This window comes from Anarrhichthys ocellatus, unplaced genomic scaffold (genome assembly GCF_004355925.1).
Source record: "Anarrhichthys ocellatus isolate YVR2014 unplaced genomic scaffold, GSC_Weel_1.0 scaffold8, whole genome shotgun sequence".
In the NCBI taxonomy this organism is placed as follows: Eukaryota; Metazoa; Chordata; class Actinopteri; order Perciformes; family Anarhichadidae; genus Anarrhichthys; species Anarrhichthys ocellatus.
The window spans coordinates 4405075-4425089 of record NW_022280038.1 but is presented as its reverse complement, the minus strand read 5'-3'; the positions used below and the strand labels follow the sequence as shown (position 1 = coordinate 4425089).

At 42.1% G+C, this 20015-nt stretch overlaps 1 protein-coding gene across 8 annotated transcripts in view; it reads right to left on the bottom strand.

Annotated features, from left to right (window-relative positions):
- The window catches only part of chd9 (chromodomain helicase DNA binding protein 9), a 63650-nt gene that overhangs the window by 12615 nt on the left and 31020 nt on the right, over nt 1-20015 (bottom strand). For all 8 annotated transcript variants that reach the window (XM_031848733.1, XM_031848730.1, XM_031848735.1 and 5 more), the window contains 17 exons: nt 17112-17214; nt 14745-14891; nt 13806-13874; nt 13571-13626; nt 12749-12866; nt 12334-12420; nt 11913-12050; nt 10934-11055; nt 8934-9177; nt 6384-6560; nt 6027-6170; nt 4162-4628; nt 2472-2667; nt 1964-2146; nt 798-989; nt 483-593; nt 95-294 (listed from right to left, as the gene is read on the bottom strand). In XM_031848733.1, coding sequence (XP_031704593.1) covers nt 95-294; nt 483-593; nt 798-989; nt 1964-2146; nt 2472-2667; nt 4162-4628; nt 6027-6170; nt 6384-6560; nt 8934-9177; nt 10934-11055; nt 11913-12050; nt 12334-12420; nt 12749-12866; nt 13571-13626; nt 13806-13874; nt 14745-14891; nt 17112-17214 — 2754 coding nt within the window. The remainder of the gene's footprint in view (nt 1-94; nt 295-482; nt 594-797; nt 990-1963; nt 2147-2471; nt 2668-4161; nt 4629-6026; nt 6171-6383; nt 6561-8933; nt 9178-10933; nt 11056-11912; nt 12051-12333; nt 12421-12748; nt 12867-13570; nt 13627-13805; nt 13875-14744; nt 14892-17111; nt 17215-20015) is intronic.

Sequence of the window (20015 nt, the reverse complement as noted above, 5' to 3'; positions counted from 1 at the left end):
GTCAGAATTCTGTTTAAAAACACCAGTCGAGTCGTATCTATGAACAATATCAGCACAGTTGCTATAATGGCTTAAACTATTTCAAAAGTCTTACCCATAAACAAGCAGGTTCTTCTCTACTCTGAAGCACTCTGTGCGTCCATAGCTGTTGAGGCGGTCATGGTTTCGCCTGAGCTTGGGTTTGGTGTCGTCACTGTCGCTGTTGCCCTCTGAAAGCTCTGCCAACTCATCCTTGGTGGCACTGAACGGCCTGGTCTGCTTTCTGACACGAGGAGTGTCGATCACCAAGCTGTTCTGTAGCGAGGGAATGGAGGGCGGATAACATTTCAGCAAAGGGCTTTCAAGGTCTATAACGCAGCTAAAAGAAGGCTGCAGCCCCACTGGATGTCCAGCCATTATGTCTTTATTAGATGCAACACATCTTTGTGAGAAAGGTCCTAATTATCCTCTGTATAGTTTATTATTTGTGGTGAAGTACATACTCTGCCGTTTGCCATATCCATATCAATGTCAGCCTTTTGGGCCCATTTGTCCCAGAAGTTGGGGTCATCCAGAGAGATGTCTGTGCGGTTTCCGGACGCCACAAAACTGGCCTGAAAGCAGACATGAATAAGATATCAGAACATAATCATATTGACATTCCCTGTATGGTGTGTCAAAAGCTGCTCCTGGCCAAAAACCAACGACAACCAGTGACCTGTAAAATGTAGCCGTCCCTAATTCCATAGAGACTGGGTAAAAACATTTCAATTTACATCACTTAGTGTTAGAGCAGCCATATTATCCATTTCATTCACCTTGGCAAAAGTGGATCCTCGTCCCTCAGACTCGATGGTGATGGTCTTTGTCCTGCGCTGGAGGATCTGATCGATGTCCTCCTCACAGAACTTGGCCCCTTCATCCTCGTCATCCATGATGGCCCCGTATGCACCGCGTCGCAAAAGATCCTCAATCTCCTTCTTAGACAGCTGCTGCTGTTGCTGCGCTGCCTGAGAGGCACGGAGAAGGAGAGCAACATTTAGGGTCAGGAAACGATATACAGTAAATAGGTGCAAAATGAAACTGTAAGGAACATATTAAACGATACCTGCAAAACCTTTCAATTCTCAAAAAATTCTGTTAAATACACAACAAACATGATGGATTATTATAATTCTAATATCAGCAGCCCTGTATCTAACCCCTGCAGATTTTTACTAGGCAAATATGTTCAGTCAGACCAGATGTAGAAACCTGCTAATAGCTCAACCTCCTTTTCCTTCTGCTAATTCTCAGAGGACACCAACTGTAGCAAAACACCCACCTACACACTTCAAACACTGTTGACACACTCCCTCACAACGAGATTAGACTCTAATAGGATCGGCTACACTCACTACATTTCACCAATTTTTGAGAGTGAGCTCCAAGTTTTAGGGTTTGTGAACAGTTCTATTTTCTTTGCATCACTCAAGACTGATATCAGAAATGGTTGACTATGTTATTGTTGAGGAGACTATTGGAAGAAATATTTAGTCCTTTATTTCTATAACAGCACTCATTCTCACACGATGGTTAGAGGAAAGTCTCAGTTAGTGAGGATAAGAAACTTAAAGGATAACCCCCTCTACCCACTTCCAACTTTCACTTCAAAGTGTTTACGATTTTAAGAAGTTATTTAATATGACACTAAACTGAGTAGTAGGAGAATAAGCCGCAAAGAGTAAACAAATAATGAAGAAAAAGTGTAAACAAGCTCTATGATTAGAACAGTGCCACGCCAGGCTTTTGCCGTTTCCTGCTCGTTTTTGTGTTATGTGATGACGAGATAGTGAACGTCTAGCCAAGATCTTCTTGTGAAATTGATCGCTTTCATCACAAGCACTGTCTGACAACAAGAAAATTAACTGAACATAATTTACATTACTAAATGATTTAATTCCCCTTTTTGATTCCAGACCATTTGGACAATTCTCAAACTTACCCCTCCCCCGGCGCCTCCACCCAGGCTGTTATCTCGGCCACTCATGCTCTGCAGCACTGCTTTGTCCAGGCCCAGCTTGAGGCTGGCGCGATCGAACATTTCTCGCTCGTACGAGTTCCTGGTGATCAGACGGTACACCTTCACTGCCTTGTTCTGACCGATACGATGGCAGCGCGCCTGGGCCTGTGAAGAGCAGACAAGAAAACAAAACGTGTAAAATACACCGCACATACAAAAAGGAGATTTAGTGATGACATCTTTAGTTTGGCATTAATGTCATCTGATCCTAAATGATGGTAATTTTAATTATTATGTGAAATTAGCATGTGGTCTTTATTGGACATAGTGTCACTTGTTGTGGTGATGCGACTTGTTGGTAGTTCTTTACATGAACAGATGTCACACGAGAGATAACCATTAGAATGCCAAAATTGTCAAATGCCTGCACATTAATGGGACAAATCTACTACAGCACTACGTTGCACCTACTGCTCAGGTTGTGTCTTACCTGCAAGTCGTTCTGCGGGTTCCAGTCCGAGTCGAAGATGATGCAGGTGTCTGCTGCTGTGAGGTTGATTCCCAGGCCACCAGCTCTTGTGCACAGAAGGAAAACAAAGCGCTCCGAGTCGGGCTTACTGAAGCGGTCGATAGCTGCCTGCCGCAAGTTCCCACGAACACGTCCATCTATTCGTTCGTACAAGTACCTGCAACACAAAAAAAGCGAGCCATGATGTATGCATTGCAATAACTGATTGAATACATGGCTTGTTCTACATATCTTCACTGTGAACGTTTGCACATTCTGCACGAAACTGTACAGCTCTCTCAATCCAAAATAGTTATATTTACCCAAAACCTTACTTTCATTTTGCTTCCATTCTGCACCTGGAAACTGTATCCCAAATCAATAAATAAAACTATTTCTACAAGGAGTGGTTATGTGCTCTTTCATCCTTGTGTCCATTCTCATCCCCTCCCACAATCCGACCCCCAGGACAAACCACTTCCAGTCAGAAGAAACCTCACAGAACAGAAAACCTGCTCGTCTAAATATAGTGGCGCCCCGAGGGCTTCTATAACCTGCTGCTGAACCCTGTCTGAGGTCTGTACTGCGCAGCGCCTCACATGTTGACAATAGTTTAGGGTTTGCTCCAGCTGCTGGTGGTGGTGTGGGGGGGGGGAGAGAGAGAAAGAAACACGAGAGCAACAAAAGTATATACAGACACCCAAAAAAGTCAGGTATATGAAACATAAAAGCAATATTCAAATTCCTAGATGCCATTAAATTCAAACCCTTATGGCTAGTTGTTAACCTTTCCCCACGATAGTCCTGCTACGTTTTATCTGACCACTCACTCCATTTCAGCTTTCTATGGGACTTTTGGGCATTACCTGACACTGCTGACACAAAACCAAACACACACACACACACACACACACACACACACACACACACACACACACACACACACACACACAGGGAAGCAAAGGGAGAGCTCTATGATTCTCAAAGCAATGTTATACTTTGGCAGAGCCATGGTTGTGTTTAGAAGCTTTATGGCCATGACATCAGTCCAAATCATTGTCCAACATCTTCATCAGTTACTCCTGTTCTCAACAAGGGCTTACTTTTTCCCCCCCTTTTTCTTTCACTCTAATTATAGAGCTAACAAATCATACATTTTGCACAGAGAGAAATGGATGGGTAATTAGTGTTTGCATGTTGCATGTGGGTACACTACCTCTTGTCTAGTAGTGCATGTTATGATATGTTACAGCACATTTTGGCCCAAACAGGATAAATGGATGCAGAAATAGATGGATGGATGTGTTGTTTTGACTTAATTGATGTGATGAAACACCAGGCTCCATACTTCTAATCACTAATGCTTCTGCTGCCAACTACTCTCACTAACAAATGGCTATCATGTATTGCATGCTAGGACACACCACTACAGACATACTGACCCTAACCATTTGCAGCGATAGGAGTCAGATCATCCTTTACAACATGTGTAGCAGCTACCGAGTGATCCCAGTAAACTGTACCACGAATTAGCTTTTCTTTGAATCCCAACAGATCTAATAAAGCCAGATGATACGAGTGACTTTACATTTTTGAGCCGCAGCACCAAGTTAACAATTACAAGTTGTTTTCTTTCAAGGACAACAAATCCTTCATCATCTGTCACCATTACCTTCTCTGAATGAGGTAGTCTTCCAAGATGTCAAGGCAGCGCACCATCTGGGAGAAGATGAGCACCCTGTGCCCTCCGGCCTTCATCTTGGGCAGCAGTTTGTCAATAAGGACCAGCTTCCCGGCAGACTGCACCATAGCTCGCAGGTGAAAGTCCATTGCAGTGGGGCTATACACCTCCCTGAAGTCCTCTAGGATCTTCTCCTCTGCTCCTTTGATGAGGTAGGGGTGATTGCAGCACTTTCTCAGCTCCATCATGGTATTGACCAGGTTGGGCATATTTGCTTGGCCAGCTCCTTTAGCCAGGAAAGAGAAGTTCCTCTCTATGATGGCGCGGTAGTATTTCTTCTGAATGTTGGTCAGCTCAACCTCGATGATGGTTTCCTCTTTAGGAGCCAACTTCTTCTCCACGTCCTCCTTCAGCCGACGCAGCATCATGGGCTTCAGGATACCCTGAAGCTTCTGTACCTGTGGGCCCAAAGATGAGAAGAGAGTTATCGTATCGCATTCAGTAACTGTGGGATGTTCTACGCTACACAGGCATGGGGTTACACGTGCTGCGTTTGTGCTGGTCCTGATTAAAACCGGAACAGCAGTGCCATACACATCATTACGGAAATGTTTGCATGCTCCAGTGACTTTTCCATTACCAAATTGAGAATCATTTATTGTATTCAATAATATGTATTTGACTGCAATGCAACATCAGACGAAGCATTTACGCTTCCTTTCGAATTTCCACTTCATGTGTGTTTCATGACTGTAGTGGACGCAGATGCAATCTGCGATTGATAATGACTGCACTAACGTTAGCCAGCACCAAGTTTAACTCAACAGTAGTTGCCTGGTTATATTTCCACACACGCAACACATTATCTACTTGTACATAAAACCTGACTGGCCATCAAAGTAGGAGTCACCACCCATCAAACTAAACCCATCAATACTATTCTATATAAAAATTTAATGATGTCATACTGATTTTTTTATATATGGCAGTAGGGTTATGTAATGTAGAATGTCTTAACTTTATATGAATATATTAAGTTTTAAAACCAGTGTTCAGATTTCGTCTTTTTCAATTGATGAAGAAACAGTTTCCCAAATCATGAGTTTGTGTCAACAGTAACGTGTCGCAGCTTTTACAGCTACCAGCGTTCATTTTTTTATTCCACATACAGGCCCTCAACATCAGTTATGACATTTGTTGAAAATGCACTCTCACCAACTTTTACTGTGAAAAGGATATAATATCCCCACTGGTACAAAGAGCTTCTAGATTTAGTACCGTGTGTCGAGTACTAGCTGTTCCCAATATTTTAACTTTCAGCATGAGTACTACTCTTCAAAACATGTTTTAATGGTCCTTTCTCGAGCATCTCTTTAGTGCTTCTGCCTAAAAATGAAACACCAAACAGCGATAAGAAGAAGGAAAGGTAAAACACCCTTTTCCTGTGAGCAACTGTGTTGATACATAGTGTAACAATGAGAAGCATAATACCCCATTATCTGTTATTGTTAGCCACCATATGTTGTGTGTGTATGAGTGTGTGTGTTGTGTACAAAATGGCGCTGTGGCCTAGTTAAAAAAAAGCCCCAATTCAAGTGTTCCATCTGTACCAATAGGATCGTCATACTGTATCTGAGCAACAATGTGTATTGTAGAGCGCTAAAAAAAAAAAAAAGAACTGTAGTTTTTACACCAAAAATGATGTTTTCTTAATTTTTTACATTTATTAACCAGAAGCTCAGACAGCATTGTCTGACCGGATTGTGCGACTTGTGGATTTCTGACTTCTATTATCAATACTGAATATTCACAAAACCTAGAAATGTCAGGACATCTTTATGTATACACCGGCTCACCTGCTCCTCAGTCTTGAGGTCTCCAAATTCCTGCATGAAGGTGCTTTCTGAGGGGAAACGTGCTGGCTCCAGGAAGTGGAGCAGGCTGAAGAGCTCCTCCACTGTGTTCTGGAGAGGAGTACCCGTCAGCAGGGCCTTGTGCTCCTGAAAGAGAACACGCACAACAAGAGAACGTTTCAGTCTCATTTGATCATTAGACAACACACTGTAGAGACCGACAGGAGCTGGACACAAAGTTTTGAGACATCAAAATAGGTGGAATTAGTTTTAAAACTAGAAAGTGCAGGTTTAATAATGCACACATTAAAAATGAGTTTCTTTTAGATTTTTATGTCTGGAAGTTGATGGATTTTGTACCAGGTTCATGAGCTTGAAGCCCTCTAGCAGCTTGCAGTTCTTGTTCTTGAGGCGGTGGGCCTCATCGATGATAACGCAGCGCCACTCGATGGCGTTGAGTTCAGGACAGCCTCCCAGGATCATCTCAAACGTGGTGATGACGGCGTGGAACTTGTAGCAACCTCGCATCACACGGCCCTGAAGACAAAGAAGGTGAGGAGATGTTAGACAAACTGTCATACTGGCTTATGAAGCGTCTATAAAACAAATATTGATGACAGTCCTGTTTCTATGCACAGGAAATTGTGTCTGTGGCGGTGTGTAAAAACACATTTCATTTGCATTGTGCTATGAATTTCAATGATGCAGAATGTGCCGTCATTAAAAAAAAAAGCTGTTTTCTGAGAGAATGTAATGAGTATGTAACTGTTAGCATTAGAAAACTACTAATTTGCAGCCTTATGCTGTTGACAGCAAACACATGGCAGCTTACTGTATCTTAAGATTTTGCAGACAATCTAAAAAAGACCCCTCTTGGTTGTGAAGCCATCTACAATATAACCAGGACGCCAGTGCTAGTGCTGACCGACAAATTGCATTTCCATCATCATCGCGACACGAACATAAACACATCGCAAAAGACTGTCTGAAACGTGATGAACACTGAAGCCTCTCTCCTGCTCTGTGTCGGGGCCGTGTCAAGATTTTATTACCTTCATAAATTAAACATAACACTCGGCTACACAAACCAAAACATAAGCTGTCTGCATGTATTCTAACTGTTTAGCTTAGTTTGCCATGCATCTTAAAATCACACATCAGCAGGACAGAGGACAGGAGGAACTGCTGATAGTGACTGATGTCCGTGTCCTTCACTCAGTATTTTGATGTCAGGAATATTATTTATTCTATTGACATTTCAGATGCATTTCCAGTGAGACATTTTATATCATTACTTTGCTGTAAACATTACTGTTGCTGCTCTAGAAACATTAGATATATTTAAAACTTTAAATTCTCATCCAGTTCTGTATTCAAGGACAACCAGGCTGTCAAAGGATAGACGTAGCTAATATGCAGTTTATTCATCGCAGATTTTCCTCATGTGTCTGTCTGTCTTTCGAGGCTTTTCTTCACTCCACCTCTCCATTTGTATCTATTGCCTTGACAACAGTCCTCGAGGGATACTCAGTTATCCGATAACCCCCCTCCCACAGCCAGGCAGCCAACAGACTGCTGTAGAGGAGCCTCTCTCTCTGATATGCCTGAGCAGCGCTGACAGAGAGCTCCCCTTGGGGGCTGCTATGACATCACAGGCTGCCTGAGAGACAGCCTGGTGGCGGCTTCGCTTGTTCTGCTCTCGTTCGCTTTAATTCCTCCTACGGTTCGTCTGAATACTAAGAGCTTCCAACTGCCTGTTGTGACACATCACATGGCCTGCCAACCACAGAAAGCCTCTTCCCAAGGCTCACTAACTACCCAGCAGCCTACTTACTGTTGGGCACGTGCCCTCCTTTGAATCCTGTTATGTGCCACGTTAGCACTATGAACCACTTGTTCGTAAAAATGTTCTCTCAACCAACCCAGTGAGAAACTACAGGCTTCATAAAATGATGTCAAATCTGTAGCGCTATTTAAGTGTACAGATTTCAAAAGATACATTTTTAGCCATTTTTTCGACACAGACCTTTTCCCTTACAGAAACATTTTCCTGAGATATTCACTATCGTTCCTTGCTGCCTGCTTTCCACTTTTCTTTCCTCTTTCCGGCGTATGAAGCCTGTGTGTTAAACATGGCAATGACGTTCTGCCTGGCTTTTTAATAAACAACTCCTATCTTTGTATACAGGGCAGGCTTCCTGTTTTCGAACATATTATTAGATTACTCTCAGGACTTCGTGTTGCTGACACAGTGCTGCTGTTCTCTAAAAAGCAGTCCTGTGATTATTTGAATCAAAGTAAATCACTGCTTTCCAGTCTGATGGTAAGCACAGCGATGTTGCTTTCTGCTCATCTGTTTTTAAAAACGGGACCATTAGGTATGTCAGGATGAACTAAAAGGCCTCTCAATCCTCACAACTCCAATTCTGTTCGGTATGCGAGGCAAGGTATCTGTGACTGATTCTTGCTCTGCTCCTCATGGCTTCTCTCAGGCCAAAACAATTACTGTGGTGACAAAACACACAGACAACATGACGGACAGCATTGTTCTCTCTTAAAACAGCAATAGTTGCACAAAACTAAAATGTATATAATGTGTAGAAGTCTGCATCCAACAAGAAATGTATAATGCATTTTAAGAAGTGCCTTCTCTATGGTCTACTAGCAGGGCCTACTTGAAATTGATATAATGAGATAGATAGATAGATAGTATATGTGCTGCACTACAGCTGTGTAATAGGTCCTGTGCTAATTTTGTTGTGGGCCCACAATGTATATATTTATGCCACCAATATATTTGAATTGATCTTTTTCTAACTTGTATTTATACTTACGCAATACAAGCATTACCACCCCAATCATAAACGTGTACTGTAAAAATAAAAGGCAACCCCATCTCTTTCTATTTACCTGTGCATCCCTGAAATACATCTCATATTGTTGGAGCATCTGCCTGCTGACCATGCTTCCATGGTAGACGATGACATTGAGATTGGTCCAAGTATGGAACTCGCGCTCCCAGTTGGCAATAGTGGAGAGCGGAGCAATGATGAGGAATGGCCCTTTAATGCCCACACGAAGGATCTCCTCTAGGAATGTGATGGACTGGATGGTCTTTCCGAGGCCCATCTCGTCTGCCAGGATGCAGTTCCGTCTGACAGGTGGAAATAAGAGTTAGAAGAGGAAGAAGTGGGGACACAATCGGTGACACCTGTGTGAAAACTATATCATATCCCTGGTGTGTACTCCATACATAATGTGTAGGGACGTGGATTTTTTAAGTCGGACTATGTTGCTGAATGAGATGTTATTTTTCCACAGCGTGTATTCAGCGGGATCATTTCTGGTGCTTGTAACCATTGTACTGTTTCAAAGTAAACAAAAGAAATGTGTAGTGGGATAAAAAATAAATAAAAATTGGGTGGCGAAGATAAAGAAAAACAAGGAAAATGCAAAAATCCCATACTAAAAGAATAAACAGCAAACAAGGGAGGAGAAAACAACATCATCAGCAGTAATAACAGCCCCGAAGAGATGAGACACAACATAATGGCAATTGCAACTGCCTCTGCTGCGTGGTGTACTCCAGCAAACCATTTATTCAGCTGTCCAGTGGGTGGGGGTATTATGTCTTGATGCTAATTGCAACGTGCAGATATTCCCACTGGCCTCTTGAGCAGCTCTCTTCTCTTGATGAATCTCTCTGCGTAGGCATACACAAACTCCTGCATGCTCACACAGAAAGCCGTTTCCCTGGGTTAATGCAAGCCGACTCGCACTTCATATTCCAGATGTAATGTGCAGCACCTCTTTTGTGATTGTGGGCGAATAAAAGCAATTGTTGTTGCAGCAATGTGCACTTTGACAGGAAATCTGACTCTCCTTGCAGGCCCAACCAAATAATGTGAATACAGCCAAATCACAGCATGGTCCACACAACAGGAAAAATGATTTATCATTCATTATCCACAGTCCCAAAGCACCCAGAGGATTCCTCTTGAAATACACAATACCTATGTGAAAACCTCAGAATCAATAAATATACTGTAGTTTTTAATATCGGCATAGGATTACTGACAGTTTACAAACAAAAAAAGAGTTGCCATTTTGCTTGAGGTGTGAGGTATATCCTAAATCTACCATTTGTCTTTCCATTTGAAAAGGGTGCGGAAGTTGTGTTTAGAGATGCAAATGGACGGGAAAATTTCCAAGTCAAGTTAAGCTCGGGACTTTTTGCACAATTTCAATATGAGGGACTAGATGTAATGGTACGTTTTGGTTAAAAAAAAACTCCATTCTACTGAATCGTAACCATGCATTATGTTCAGCAGTGCACCCTTCCATCAGATCATTTGCCAGAATTCCATAAAATAGCAATTCAGTAATATTACAACCCTCTGCATGCACAATGTATTCTCCCACACTGAGCCAGAGCGTTACATCTTTTCAGAGACATTTTGATAATATTACTGGAGTGAATATATTTCATATATTGTTTTATGATATTTCAGTAAAGCAGCAGATAGTAAAGCAAAGTTCGCCGTTTTATAACTTGTTAACATCTTCTGCTAGTTTTTGCTAGCTAGCATGAGGGATGTAGCATGATTTAGCACTAATTGAGGAGTTGTATTTAGTCTTCTTCCATTCATTCTTTCCTGTAAAAAATATAATTATAAATTAGTTCACTTTAATTTCTAAGTTTGCCGGGTTGAATTTCAAAGTACCTTTCCCTGTTAGCGATAGCTAAACAACTCAACAAATGGCAGTTTACGATATGGCAAAAGATTTGCTTCTATCTGCAGCCTGAACAGATAACCCTTACATTTCTGTTATTCCTGTTGATTCTCATAAATTCCGTGCAGTGCTACCAGTTGTAGGTGTGTGCATTTATGCATATACAAGAAACTGACCTGTTGTACCAGTTGAAAAGGAGCCAGTTGACCCCTTCTAGCTGGTAGTCCCTGAGGCTGTTGCCATTGATGTATTCCCTCGAATGTTCCCTCTTCTTCCACAGATTGGCTGGGGGCCGATCCTAAGTGACATATTGTAAATGGAGAGTTAAAATGAGCGTTTTGAAATCGATTCCACATTTACATTTTAGATGTCGAATGAACGCAATGACAGACAAGGGGCAATCTTAGGAGAAGTGACAGCACTCAATGATGTTTTTTAAAAGTAAGGCAAAGAGGGAAACATATCAAACGGTGGTGTGGTAGTGACTCCGGTTATATTGTATATGCATGGCCGCAGGCATTTATGCATTTGTTTCAATACTGGGAAACAGTGCGACTCTTTCTAGTGGACAAGGAGGTGACTATGACAAGAGTAAATATAACCTGAAAAACAATCCTGAAGGGTCTGTTGAATTAGAGCTTATCCAAGACAGTACAAATCACATGACAAATCTGTGTGAAGTCTGGTTACAATACTATACTATAAATACAACCATGTGTTTTGCTTCATGGGGCACAGTCTGATTTGCAGTTAAAAACATGGTCCTTTTATTACCATACCCTTCAAGTTTTAGCTTTAATCTTAACTAGTGAATATCTTATTTTTTACAGCACAAACATCATTCACTGCTCTTGAAGTGACTGGCAGCAGGTGTTTCTGAGTCTCCTCAGTTTGTTCACTTCTCTGTGTGAGTGTGGCCTTTTGGCTTATGATGCACATTAATCTCACAATACATATGTTTGGATGGTGCAGTGAAAATACATTCTCAAAGATTCCACTGCACCAAATCTGCATAATCAATTGGATTAGATTTTAAATTATTATCTTATTAGCACTTCAAAATACCAGCAACAAAAGAAAAAGAAAAAATATACGTATATACATGTATTCAGTTTGAGAGCGACAGAGTAAGGAATGCCGGAGGGCATAGCTTACCACCCTACGCGAGTCTGGCTTGACTGCCTGCAGCTGCTCAAACTCTTCAATCTTGCTCTGATCGACGTCATCCTTTAGCTCCCAGGTGCTGTCCTCATAAGGCAGCGAGCACCACTTCACCAGGTAGTACACCACCTCCTGCAGCAGCCGGAGGAGAATTAGCGCTGCAAAAGACTACAGCGAGGCCAAGCTCTGCTTTTATAATATTAACAAAGGCTGCGAGGAAGCCCGTTAGGATGGCCTTGGGCCCTTCTGAGATACAAAGACATCACTAGAGTGGAGAATATAGTGGAAGAAAAAAAACCCACAAAAAACTTAAAAAGAGTAAAGCATGTTCAGCCACGTAGACACACACACACACACACACAAACAAACACACCCACACACACACAATTAATAAACGGAAGAGGATTCACTTTACCTCTCCCGTGTCTTTGTCCTCACAATACGACACCTCCAGCACTCTGTCTACCTCTACATAGTCCGGGTTAAAGGGGTCCTCTTCCATCTGAGAGAGACACAAAGAAAGACAAGAGGGAAGGAAAGAGGGAGAATAAACCTAAATGCCCACTCACCATCTGGAATCAGAGACAAGTATCACTACTGCATCGAGTGAGCGAGTTAAGAGATTCAAATATGCACACAGATGTGTCTGCCCACACAGACAAAACACAAAAAGTAAATAAAAACATCCACACACACACACACACATTCATATCCATGTACACTAAACACGCGCCTGCTCATAACAAATGCCAAAATATGATTGTTCACGTAATAGACAGTACACGCTACACAGAATGTCCACAGACAAAAACACAGCCGCACAGCCTTACATCTGCAAAGAAGAGCGCCCTCTGTGCTTGTTTCATCTTGAAACGTTTGATCTTCTGCTGAATCCTCTTGTCCTTCACCAGCTGCTGCTCCGTGGCCCACTCACAGTGTAGGTAGGAGCTGACACACACACACACACACACACACACACACACTCTAAGGTGAGAAACCCTGAAAAACACCCTCTAAACAGCATCTGGGGCAACCGCTGAGGCCAGCAGGTGTGAACACAGACTGCAGATGTGGTCACAGGGTTTTTTTTTTTTTTTTTTACTGAAATGCCGTTTAGAAAGTCGCTGACCTCCATTATGTTTGGTATATCAAATTTCTTGTGTGACATTCATTTTTCAATCCTTTTCATCATTTGGATGAAAACTTAATGAATGCAATCTGGCTGATGACAGATTATCCGTCAGGTGAAAAGAAATGATTTCTCTGGGAGGCCGTGGTGGTAAACCTAATGTTCGATAGACTTTTTGATAATGCTCCCGAGTTCACAGAAGAGAAATGTAATCACCGTTGCAGCATTTACAGGGCAATACTGAAAACTGACCCAGGACGCCTGAGACGCTTGTGTACTCATGTAAGCACATAGTTCGTATTCAGCATCTTTTCACAATGCCTTCAGTTTAGTTTAGTTTTTAAAAATGTGTGTTAGAATTTAGGAAGTGCAACAGTATTATCTGCAATGGTATAATACACACAATGGTATAAGTATAATACACACAATAATCACACAATATTATTTTTGAATATTTCTGTTATGGTTGATAGTGTTATTCATTCAACAGTTGCTAATTCAAACAAACTGCAAGTGAACTTACTAGTTTTTGTATTTTACAAAATACTCCTCTCCTTCGACCACCACTCCTGGAGAGACCTGTAGAGAGGTTTAAAATAAGAGAACAATATACAATTACAGACTAACTTCCATCTCTTCTTTCACTTGGCTAATGGCTGTATTATGCCATATCATAAAGTCAATTTAGATTGATAAAATATACAAATAATCACAAAACTCATTAAAAAGCAGGGAAAGAAAGGGCAGAACATCCCTACCTCATTCTTGACGATACGAGAAGACATGATTTTGTCAACAACCGCAGCATCCTCTTCACTGGGATTCTCCTACAAATGCAGCGGACATGAAGGATTTAATGTCAAGTGTTACTTCATAGTTCCCCTGAGCAGGAATGATTTGCGTAAGCCTCAGGACACTTCAGAATACAAAAACCACACACACACCACAGTATGCAATAATAACAATGCAAATAAAAACTGCACAGTCTGCACACAGTTGTGCTCTTCCTGAGCACAACACAGTTATTTTTGTTCCTTATCTGAATAGAAGACCTATGGTTAGAGGCTGTCATAACTCAAATGGATTGTGAACCCCTTTGGCATATTTGTTGCATATAAATAAAACTGACTTGAGGGGCTAGAGTTTGCTACTCCGGCAGAGCAACTCAAAAAGTATCACTGATTTAGACGAGGAAAAGCAGGGTGGAATTTTTCGACGATATATTTGTAGAAAAGTGTTTTTCAGCAGAGCCATCGTCACATTAATCCCATCCGGATTTCCCTGCCGTTCTGTACATTTTGAAATGGGCACTGAATCTGCATCGTCGTCCTCCTGTTTGTACAGGCCTACTGCAGGGGTCCTGGTTTGTACGTCACAATGCGTTACTGAAGAGAACAAGCTGTGCTGCGCTGCACTTCACTGAGCACGTTGTGCTGTTGCTCTTCCACCAAGTTTGTGCTTGTTTTTCCGGTAGACAAGTAAGTTATTTTCAACAATATTTAGTGCATCGTTGCCAGAAACACATTCTTTGCATGGATTGTTTGTTAGCCAACAAATACTTTAAATACAATTAATAATTCATCAGCAATGGAAGTAACGCGTCTCTCTCCGCACTCTCTTTTTCACGTTTTCTCAAACATGAATACATTTAAACTGTACTTCTAAGCAACTGGGAGGTTGTAGGCAGAACTACTTACGACAAAGAGTTGAACAGCAGGCTGTTTGGATGCTGCAGTGTTGGCTTTCTTGGCCTTGACAATAACCTTAACCTCGTCATCCGACAACCTGGCCTCCAGCTCTTCAGCGTATTTCTTTCTCTTCACCTGCCGATTGGATCGCCTCTTCTAGGAACGCCAAGGAGGAAAAAAACACATTTACAATATATTCAACTGATCTTGATCAGCTACTTCATACATCAATATCACCACTGAAAAATAAAATTAAAACTTGATCTTTTATCAGTAATCTGACATGTGAAGGTGGGGCAGGTTTGAGCAGATGTTCACACCGCTAGAACAAATGATTATCTTGCACATGTACAGTACACTCATGCTTACTGGCCATTTACGCGACGATATTCTCCGTATGTGCTTGTTAACTAGTATGGTCTCACCGTATATCATAAAAAGCATCAATATCACTATTATACACATGTATATCAATGAACAGAGATGCTCCGCGGTAAACCACACTGAAAAACCACACAGTTCCACACTGTTCCCTCAATCATGAGTCATGACTTATTTATTATCAAGCCTCTGAGTTTGCAACAATGGCCAGACATCGTGGTTACTCCGGATCCAACATTTACTCACGCAGGTTTTTAGATCTCAGACTGTCCCTGTGACATTGTTGATGCAATCTATAATTTTGATTCAACAGAGAACTCTAGCTATTCATATTCAATTTAAATTAAACAAGGAAGAAATTCTGATAAAACATTATGCACTGAAAAACCCCACACACAAAACTAGAGTGCTTTAAAATCCAGCTTCTTTCTAATTCTTCCCGTCACGCCTTTATAATGATCATATGCGTGGGCTGCTGTATCCTGCATCAATACATGAGCCCCTCCTGATGGTAATATGTAGTTAATTAGGAATGAATGCCACTGAGCCAAAGCTAATTAAGTGTGGAGTATAACATCCCTGTGGAGATATACCCTCACATCCCCAAACCCAAGCTGACCAGAAGCTGCAGAGTCAAACCTGCCACGACTAGAGTACTGAACCCCTGAGGTGGCCATGCTTTTTCTTTCCTAGCCGTCAGCCACGGTACTTTGACTTCTTCCACAGGATCATCCTAAATGAGTCATCATCAGACTGTATTCATCGAGGCCATGGGCGGCGTTTAATGAGAGTAATTACATTATAGGCAATAGTCCGGATAGGAGGCAAAAAGGAAAGACGGAGGAGGTGGTGGGGCGGAGGAGGATACAAAGTCACGTGTTGTCATCCCCACTCATTCAGACATGTCTCTCTTAACATGGCAGATATCTATAAAGGTTAAAAAAGAAGAAGAAAAACTTGGTGCTGCACGATAGCTAGCACTGTCGCCTCACAGCAAGAGAGGCCCGGGTTCGATCCTTCTGTGTGGGGTTTGCATGTTATCACCATCACAGCGCGGGTTCTCCACCGTAGGTTACATGATGACTCTAAATTGCCCGTAGGTGTGAGGGTGAATGGTTGTCTGTCTCTGTATGTCAGCCCTGCGTTAATGGATGGATGGAAAAGATACCTACCTGAACCGTTATATTGATCAGATCACATAGCCAGCGTACATTTCAGAGCCCCCCTCTCCCTTTGTTTGTACCTTGAAAAATCTCAACCTCAGGTGAGCAACCACTCATTTTCCACAGCAGTACTTTGTGTTTAGTGGAAAATAGAATCTGGATTTTAAATAAAAAACTATGTGATCCCTTAATTTAGCTAAGTGTTATGTTATCAAACAAACATGACATCCCTGGAGGATTTTAATTTCACTGGTGGCTGTGGCAACTGCGTTTCCTTTTAAATGAAAATTTTAGTTAAATTTAGGTGTGTGCACGTCAGGGTGCTGTTGTTGACCTAGATAATGCCGAGATGATGATGTCTCCATCATATCTCCGTCATCAGCACAGATAAGCGAGTGTACTTGAGATAGCCACCCACTGCATGACCCCCACGTGAACCACAGAGTCAATCCACCAAGGCTCAAGCCCAGTCTGTGAAGCCTTCCTCTGGGCTCGGCAGCCGTGTCAACAGCCAGACCGAGGACACCGCTTCACTCAATGCCTTGTACCGGAATGGAAAAAGATCAGGAATTTCCATACGTTTTCTTTTAGCAGAGGTGTGACAACACATGTATTACTGTCACAACGTCATCTGAATAAGGCGGGGAAGTAAAGCAGTCAAATGAAGGCAATTCACTGAAGAGAGTTGTCTCACAGTTTAGGATTGATATTGTAATATGATTAAGTGGGATGAAATGCACTCGAAGTGTTCCCAAGCATTACAGCCCCGGTTACTATTGTAGCTATATATACATATGTCAGTTTGTGAGTGTGTGTAAATGCTGGATCGTACAGAGTCATCTTTAGCAGCGTGTCGAGGAGGGGGGTCATCATCTGACTCCTCTGAAGACTCCGGCTTTCGCTTCTTCTTCTTCCCAATCTTGATCACAATTTTCCTGTGGGGAGGAAAAGCACACCATGAATACGACTGATGAGATGATAGCTGAAGTAATGAAACCACGTTCATACAGTAACGTTAAGGTTGTTAATGGGAGTCATGACAATGCCCAGAGGTGACTCGAGATCATCGGCACAGGCGGTCTTTAGATGTTTGATCTGTGTAATGAAACCAATTCCATGTATAATTAAAATCTAGCAACATTTAACACGCGTTTAAGAATCTCACAAATGGTGGCAGTGTTCGTATCAACATTTCTAAAATTAATCCGACAATGATAAAAATATCTTCAACTGCTTTGGGGAAGGACCGTCTTTAATGGATTATAAGTGTCGTCATACAGACGTTAAAAAGAGAACATGGCAGACGAACCAATAAGCAGCACGTTGAAGATTGAAAAACATTTTTCATTTCATTGCAGGCTGCACACGCATAGCCCCCTGCAGGTTTGCACCAGTATGCAAGATGGAGTGAAAGAAAATAATTCATAGATTTGCATCTGCAGCACTGCGGTCCATAAACAATACATGCAGCAGTAGCCTATATTCTTTAAGAATCTCTCACTGCATGGCTGTCAGCATGCAATTTTAGACCCTGACATACATACACTAACGGCTAAGGGAAAAGCGCACACATTTGCCTTGAGGGCTTTCTGCCAGAAAGTAGGTTTGTTGTATTAACCCAAGATTATTTCTGGCAGAAAGGAAAACTTCACCCATGTGCGGGACCAGCTGAAGTATGGTTGGAAACGCTTACATGTATTAACATCCTCACAATGGCAGCTGCTGCCCGAGTTTATGGAGAGAGGAATTGCTCCCACCTAGTCCACTGATTCAATATCATTTGATCATAATTAGGCAAATATGTTCCCCTTTAAGCTAAAATTGCTAAGTTTGTGAGTGTTGCAATTCTCAGCATGGCCTAATGTACAATTGTAGTACCGAGACAGACTGCTGGGATGTGATAATATCAGGAGCCCAGATAGCAGCAGATTGCACAATGAATAGAGAAAGCTTGTACTTTTTGCCAGAGCTTCATGATCAACGCTCTCTTCCACACACAGTTGCATATTATTTCTGTGACCTTTCCCCATACATTCTCTCACTACATATGCACACGCTTCCTATCTTGCACCTCTCCACATGTATTATCTCTTGGAAGCCACAGGCGCCAAAACTCGGGCTTGGTGTGATGGGGGGTGCTATCACACCGACACGCAACGGCATCTTCACTCTCTCACTCTCGTTTTCATAAACATTAGAAAACCTCACTTCGAAGGCTCTGTGCTCCACACACTCTAGATCTGTTGCATGAGCAGGTATGTCTCTCGTGAGAAGGACGTCCCAGTAGGGCTCGTTCATACGAGATTACATCAGGGACTCGTATCGAGTGTGAACAAAAGATTCCCACGCTTGCCAATATCTTCAATTGTTAGCAAACATTCATTCAGTTGGACAGCAAGTGGCCCCACTAGACAGGAGGACGTCCTGTAAGGAACAGGAAGCCAACCTGATAAGACAGCATATCAGATTGTTCAACAAGTCAACCATTTAAAAGAGACACTTCCTTTTTCTTTTTTTTTTATTGATTACATGTATTTAGATGCAGCGGCAGCATGTCGACAGACTTCCTATTTCTGTCTGATAGGGCTGCTTGCATCATGGTTTACCCTCCATCATAGACCGTCACCATCTGCACATGTCAAAGAAAGTGTGTGAAGATACAACAAGTAATCACCACAATACCAGACATCCACTAAACTGCATTTTCAGTAATACAGAACAGTGAGCTGTAAACAAAACAAATAGAAAACCTTTGTCCAACTTTAACATCGCTTGTCAACTCAGCTGACTGTGGTGTCAGTTGGCAAGAGATGGAGACTTTAAGGCAGTTTAAGTTTGCAGTACCTAACCCTGAACTATGTACTTAATGACAGAAGTAATCTGTGAGTAGAACAGAGACAAACGCTCACACACACACACACACACACACACACGTGAAACAGCAGATTCTTCCAGCCGTCCCTGCCTCCTCAAGATGATATTACATTTCACAAATCCTCTCGACAATGACACTTTATGGTTGCCATGCAACATGCCCTTGGGAGTGCATTTGGCAATGTGGGCGGCAATGTTCATGGTGATGTCACTTCCTGTGAAAAACACCACCAGCACATGTCTACCGACACTATGAATGGTTATGAAATGTGGCAAGTCAGAGTGGCACGATGAAAAATAAATAACCAGCTGTGCCACCTGGAAGCGTTGTTCTTCGTCCACCCCTTCAAAGCTGACTGAGATAAGGGCCGAGCAGAATACCAGCGTCGCATCACCTCAGCAGCTAAAAGCATCTCTCTGATCCTCATATGGAAAACCTCAACTGTGAAACGCGATACTGGAGGGCTGTGAAGTCATCGATTGAGCCCGAACAGACACAACGTGGATGGCGAGGTGGCTCCTGGGTACTGCCACGTACTGTACAGTACAGTACATGTGAGCCAGGGCTGCAATTAACGCTTATATCCATTTTCAGATTAATCTGTCGATGATTTTCTCGATTACTCAATTATGCGTTTGGTCCATAAAATGTGAGAAAATGGTGAAAAGTTTCCCAAAGCCCAAGATGACATCCTCAAAAGTCTTGTTTTGTCCACAATTAAACATGACTCAGATTACAGACTATCCAATTACTTTCAATCAATTAATGGTTGCAGCTCTTCTGTAAGCATGGCAGAGCTTAATATGATGAAAAGCACACACACACACACACACACACACACACACACACACACACACACAC